We start from the raw sequence: 6771 nt of genomic DNA on the forward strand, positions 1-6771 counted from the left end.
CTGGGAACTGGATTCCTTCTCTTATAAAGCAAAACAAATCAAACACTGATTTCTAACAGGAATCCTTCCTTTTTTCCCCCTCAATCTTCCACCCCTCTATGTCCATCCTGATCTTGTGTTTACTACCTCGATGTTGAGATCAAATGAGAGCTGTACACCTTATAAACTGGTTTTAATGGGGTTGCCCTTGGCCAGCACCTCTCAGGATCCGGCCCGTGGCACGCACAGAGGAGAAGCAGCTCCTGTGACACCAGGGCAGCAGTTCCTGTGTGTGCCAGGGCTCCGCGCTGTAAATCGCAGCATGTGTTTAGGCAGCCCTCCAAAGAGATGATATCATCTTTTCTTTCATTTCTTGCAAAAGATGTTGCTGTGGGTGATATCTCGGCGCTGAGTTAAACCTGCAGGTTTTCCCAGCGGCGGCTGCGGGGCCACGGCTGCCGAGCGGTGCTGTGCCTGCCACAGGGCTGGCCCCTCTCCGGGAAAACAGATTTTATTCATTTTTTAGGATGTGCTTGCCCTGACAGTGATAGCAGGGAGAAGAAGGGCAGGAGAGACACCGTCCTTGCCCAGGGACGATGCAGTGGCTCTGGGGGGCAGATGAACAACCTGAGTGTGGGAAATGGCTGTCCTTCCACAGTATCACCTTGCTCAAACCTTTTTTCACCCCTCAGGCAACCAGCGTCCTAGCAAACCCCTCCTTTTACCTTCACCCTTTAATAGTGACCCAGGAAAACTGTGCAAAGCCACTCTTGCCTTTCAGGGCTGAAGGCAGTTCCGTCCAGCCCTGGCAGGGAGGAATCTGGGGCATCGTAACAGCTCTGTTTGGTTTCTCATGGAGCAGAACCATGCAAAAAGCTGGAAATATGGGATGGGCAATTATTGCAAGCAGGAAACAATCACAAACTGGCCGCCCTCCCCATCAACGGGTCCTGGCACGCTGAGGGTGCTCACGTCAGCTTTCCTTTCTGCAGCAAGCTGATGCATAACCAAAGCGATTGCTCAGAGAAGCCTCCGCTGAGAAACAGAGGCGCAGGGGCTCCTATTTTTACAGACCAGATAGAAATTGTTTCTAGCTTATTTTTATTGAATTGTTGCATCTCTGAACAGACTGGTAGGTGCTTTGCATCACCCGGGTCTGTTTTATCGGATGATTACAAGCCTGTAGCAACAATTTTATGGTGCGGCACTGGGCTGGGGTGTAGGAGAGCTGGTTAATTCCTGGCTGTTGCATCCCATGCATGCCCTCGGTCTTCACTTCACCATCTGTGATCTGGGGATGAGTCTGTCTTTCTCCCACACTTTGCATTTCTCTATAAAAAGTCAGCACTGTTGGAGGAAGGGCTTTTCTTCGGCTCTGCCAGCACAGCTCCGAGCGCAGCAGGGCTTCTGGCAGGCGTACGATCCTTTCGAGTCCCATCATACCAGCTCAGAGTGTTTCCTTCTCCCATGCCATGCTCCCGACACGCCAGGTCCTCTGAGCTGCCCTCATCGCCACGGTCATGATGCTGCTGATGCTCACGGGTCGCTTGTGTCTCATCCAGCAAGGGTTTCCCATGCAGCTATTCAGTCATGGCTATGGGGCAAAGTCATGCTTAAATCATCACATTTGAAAGAAATAATTGAAATCCTGCATCTTCCTAATTCCTCTGGGCTTTGAAAAGCAAACAAAAAAACCTCAGAAAGCCACTTTTAAATGTGGTGTTGTGATTTTTTTACCAGGCATTCTCAGGACGGTAAGACACACGTGGAGCGGGGAGCACCAGTTGAAAACCTGCAGGACTCCAGAGCAAGGGTTGGCTTTCTCACGTGTCTCATCCCCGAATGCCATATCCCCGTGCTTCCTCCAAAGTCTTGCTTGTGTGTGGTGGGGACCTGCTTGGAACGTGTCTGGGTGAACGTGGCTTGGAAAACCAGCCGATAACGGAGCCCAGGGACCCCGTACCCAGACAGGATCTCCTTTCCCACACTGGCCTCTGTGTTTTGCTTCAAAATAAGGTCTAAAAGGCCCGTGAAGCAGCCGTTTGCATGGCAGTTTTGGCCAGGGGCCAGGCTACCGCTTGGTCTCTGCAAAGCAATGCTTGGGGATGGTCTCCAGCATGGGACCTTCTGAGGGATGGCCAAGGGTGTTCAGTTGAGGGATGCAAATATGTAGCTGTGAGTTCTGCTGATTCAGGTTTTGCATGGAAAAGTTTCTCCTTTGATCAGATTTAGATAAGTCGTGTTTCCATTACGCTGGATTTTCCTTGTCCTTGAAGTGGCAGAAAGCTGGGATTCTTCAGTTTTCACCGTGGTCTCAGTGCTTTATATTCCTCTCCCCATCACCCCGGTCACTTCCAGCCTCTCATCTTGCATGCTTTGCATGTATTGCTGCGTTCCTCCATCTCTGGCCCCTCTGAGGTTTCCGCTGTCTCAGTTTTGGGAGGCCGTGTGAGTGTGAGACAGCAAGCAAAAGTGCGCGGCTGAGCTAGGTTGGCTTGGTGTGACCTGCAGATGTTCCAGTCAGGAATGTGGAGGTGTTCTTCAGGGCCCACTCAGGGGTCTGTCACACAGATACATGCTGGCAGGCTCACAAGGGCTGACCACTCTCAAGGACCTCTTGCCCTAGTATTTTTAATATTTGCCATGCTCTATGCATTTAAGTGTACTGCTCTTTCAGAGCCCCGTGGCATGCAGGAGGAAGGTTTCCAGGCACCTGTGTCAAGACCTTGCAAAAGTCTTTTTTCTGAGTGGTTCTCAGAAGGTACCAAATCCCGACAGGACACTGAGATAACCCCGGTGCTCGTGCCCCTCATCAGCCCGCTGCCGTGGCCACCCTGCTCTCCTTCTGCCTTCCTGCACCGTCCCTGGGCCTCCTCATCTTCACCGTCTTGAAGCAAACCCATTGCAGGTGTCGGTGTTGCCACCGTGGTGTTTTCACTTGTTTCCAGCACATTAAGCAGCAGGCCTTGCCTGGGTGCTCGGGCTTCACCATTTCTCACCTGTGCCGTGGTAGAAGCAGGGGCAAGTCAAGAAGCGGGTGCTTTCTGCAACACAGCTACGCAACTGCCCCGACAGCAGCAGCGTCACTGAAAATCAGAAGTTTTAATGCACAGGAATCGTCTTTGGCGCGTTTTGTGGCAGATTAGCATTTATGCAGCCGTTCGTCCTTACGCCCAGTGAGGATGGCAGCCCCTAGGCGATTTTGCAGGAGCTGCATGTGGTGGCTGCACCGCTGGGTACCTGTCCCCACTGGGTACCAGTCCCCTCCCTGGCATGCAGCACGGTGTCCTGCAGCCTCGTGCCGCCGCAGCTGATGTGCACGCGAGATTGCACCCTTGGGTGAGCATCTCCACCGCCGAGGGAGATTTGGCCGCTTATCTGCAAAGTCAGCGTCAGCTTTATGCTTTAACATCCCCCCAGAGGAGAGCAGCTGGCAGAAGTGGCTGTGCGGTGACAAGTGCGTCACGCTCCCTGCCAGGGCCAGCCGGGCTTCTGCATCCCTCCTGAGGCAGCCCAAAATCTGCAGGGACCAAAATCTCCGTGTCCCATCACCAAAAACCTCCAGCACGTAGCGAAAAGGAGCTGCTCGCCCTCATCTCCCCCGTGCACCCACACCTGGGGACAAGGGCAGCCCCCCGAAACCCCCCCCTGGCAGCACAGGGGCTGCTGCAGCCGCCCACTTTCCCTGCAGAGGAGGCAGGCGTCCCTCTCCCCGGCGCGGCAGAGAGCCGGGAGCGAGCGCCTGCGGCCGTGGCCTGCCCTTGTAGGGTAATCTCTGCGTGGAGCTACCTTGGCTGGGCGCTGGTGCTGCGGGAGGAATGTGTCCCCACGGGCCAAGTCGTTTGCTTGAGCTGTGGGATGCTCTGAAGGAGAGTGGTGCCACACCTTGCAGTGCCGGAATCTCCCCAGACGGGATTTTGCAGCTCTGCTGCCTTGCTTTTTATTTTTCTTTTTATTTCCCCCTCTCTCCTGGTTTTTTTTTGTGTGTGCGTGTGCCATGCTTTAGAAATGGAAGAGCAGAGGGAAGCTGTCGGTGCTGCTGCCCTGGTATTGCAAAGGGATGGGAGGAGGATTTCCCTTTTGGTTTTCTCCTGGGGTCCGCGGTCTCGGCTGAAGCTTGGGGTGCCCTGGTGCAATGGGGGAGATGTGCAATTTTCGGAGCTACGGGGGCTGCAGCATTTCCCTCAGTGGAGGGAGTGATCCGGGCTGGTGGCTGGAGCCTGCGTCCCTCCAGCATCACCTTTTACGGGAACCCGTTAAGAGGAAAGTCAAAAGCAATAAGGAGAAACCTCCCAGAAAGCCTCGGCTGTCCTGCTGGGGAGCAGATCTTGTAGGAGATGAGCTCGCGTTGTTCGGTTGCAGGTTTGCAAGAGTTGAAGGGCTGTGACACCCCTGAGAAATTTGGTGTGAGGCAGGATCCAGAGGGATCGCGACCGCCCTGTCATTCCTGCAAACGGGTCCCCGCATCCCCCCTGCTCCTGTCACCGGCATGCGGAGAGCAGAGCCAGACACCGGCATGTAGGGACCTGCATCCTAGTAAAGCTAAGTGGGTGCCGGACCCTCGGCTGACTGCAGTTCTCACCGAAACACCCGACTCGCTCTGTGCTGGGAGGATTACTTGGAGGCCTGAGAGTAACGTTTTGAAGAGCATCCACCGTGGTTAAACGCTCGCTGTCAGCGCTGCAGCCGTGTCCCTTTCCTGTCCCTGCCTGCCGTACGACGCGGCCGCCTCCCTGTTTGCACAACCACAGGGTGAAGCGTTCAGGGGAAGTGCCGTGGCTGGCAGATAACCGCCAGTGTGTCACGCGGCAGGGACTGTTCAGCTGCCAAAGCTGCTGAAGAGACACCCCTGCAACGCGGAGGAGATGAATTTTGATTATTGCAATGAGATTTCATACAGCGCGGTCGCCAGCATCCCTGCTTTGCTCTGAAGCCCGCGGTGCGGAGGTCATCCAGAGGGATGCTGCCATTGCAGCAGTCAGTTTTATCTCAGGACATGAGGGCTGGGCTCTCCAGCCAGCGCTGGAAAGAAATTTTGGCAGAAGTTGTGAAAAAGTTTTTTTTTCCCTCTCTCTCCCCTGTTATTTATTAATTCCCCTGGAAGCTTGTCGGCACCAGGGTTGGCAGCGGGCGCGGAGCCTCGCTGGTAACCCCAGCCAGGACCCCTATTTATCAAGAGCGCAGTAACAGCAGTCCTCTGTGAGATGTGTTTGGTGATGTGTGCAGCGATGAAAGATAGAGAAATACGGTCGAAAGATTCACGATAAGTGATTTTTCTAACTCTTCTGAGGAAGTGCTGCCTTGTGGGTGTTTTTTTTAAGAAAATAAACCTGTTCTGGGCAGACGGAGCTGCCAGCAGGGTCTCTCCCAGCCCCGGGCTGAAGAGTGGCTGCTGCCTCGGGGGGGTCAGGGACGCTGCTGTCAACTGCTTGAAAACTGGGGATCTAGTTGGTGTGAGTCAAGCTCTGGCAGGGATTTCAAGGCTGCTCACGCCCAGTTCAAGCTGAACACTGTAGCTTTCCTTCGGGCCGTGTGTTGCCTGTTACCTTCCGTGTCCAACTCCATCCCTCAGTAGGGTGGGAGAAGGGAGGAGGGCAGTCCTGGGGCTGGGACAGCGACTGCAATGGGCAGATTGGTCCTTGCTAGTTGTTCTGGAGGTATATATGGATGTAAATGTATATATAGTGTGTGAAAGTGGTGTCAGCCCATGGAGCAGTATCCATCTATCTGGCTGTAGCAGGGACAGGGCTTTGCGAAGGGTGATGGGATGCAGTGAGCTTCCTCCTCTCACTGCTGCCTTTCCCTGGGTGCGGCCTGATGCTCTCGTTAGGAGCAATAACGAGGGATCCCTGCCTGCTCGCCTTCCCGCTGTTCCTGCCTGCATGGCTCCGACTCATCCCTTTTCCTACCTCCTGCAGGCTGAGCGTGCTGAGCCCTTCCTCACCCAGGGACCGGCATCCTCCTCCTCATGCAGCCTGAGCTGCCGCGGCTGCAGTCGGGCCAGCTCTGTGCAGACGGGATCCCAGATCCCTTCTGGGATCAACCCAGGAGCAACTTCTCTTGCTAATAAAAGCAGGGAGCTGGTTTGCTTTTGAACCCTCACTTTTTCTTCTCTTTTTTTCCTTCATTTTAGGAGAAGAGGACAAGAAATGAATGACACGAAGGAAACGCTCCTAACTAAAGGATCCCTAACTTGTAACTCGGACTGAAGTCTTGCATGCGTGACCATCGCTAGAAGCCAGCAGGACATGCATGTGTCCGACTATCAGACAAATGCGGGTGAATCGTCGAAAAGAAAAATACTGATTTTGTTTTGTTTCGTAGCTTTCTTTTTCCTGTACATAAGAGTGCAATTACTGGACAGCTGGCGTAGGGTTTGGGGACGGAGCTGTGTGGACCTGGGTCGTCATAACGCGGTTCCTTGGGGATTTGTTCCTGCAAAATTTGAGACCCTCTTTCCAATTTTGCACCCTGACGGGGTGAGCCTAGGCATGGCGTCCTTCATGGGAGATCAAGGGGGGGAGTCGGGATTTTAGGCAATACGCTGAGCGCGGGCGGGCAGCTGCGTCCCCCAGCGGGGCGGGATGTGCGAGGGCAGCTCGCGGGGCCGGGAAGGGCTTGGCGGTGGGCGAGGGCAGGGGAGGGAGGCGAGGGGGCCGTGGGTCGGGGTTGCCGACCCTCGATGATGTCCGTGGTGTCGGTGGGCGTGTCGCTGCGGCTGCTGCGCTCTGCTCCGGTGGCCGCAGCAGCTGAAAATAGCTTCACAGTGTGACCGCTGGTGGTGTGGATCTT

General features: G+C 54.7%; 1 protein-coding gene across 1 annotated transcript in view; it reads left to right on the plus strand.

The window, feature by feature from the left end:
- ATP2A3 (ATPase sarcoplasmic/endoplasmic reticulum Ca2+ transporting 3) overlaps positions 1-6197 on the plus strand; it is a 54694-nt gene extending 48497 nt beyond the window's left edge. The window contains 3 exon segments of the mRNA XM_050908827.1: positions 1720-1733; positions 1736-1792; positions 6113-6197. Of these exon segments, the coding sequence (XP_050764784.1) occupies positions 1720-1733; positions 1736-1792; positions 6113-6136 (95 nt within the window). The 3' untranslated portion in view covers positions 6137-6197.
- Positions 6198-6771: the final 574 nt, after the last annotated feature.

This window comes from Gymnogyps californianus, chromosome 20 (genome assembly GCF_018139145.2).
Source record: "Gymnogyps californianus isolate 813 chromosome 20, ASM1813914v2, whole genome shotgun sequence".
Lineage (NCBI taxonomy): Eukaryota > Metazoa > Chordata > Aves > Accipitriformes > Cathartidae > Gymnogyps > Gymnogyps californianus.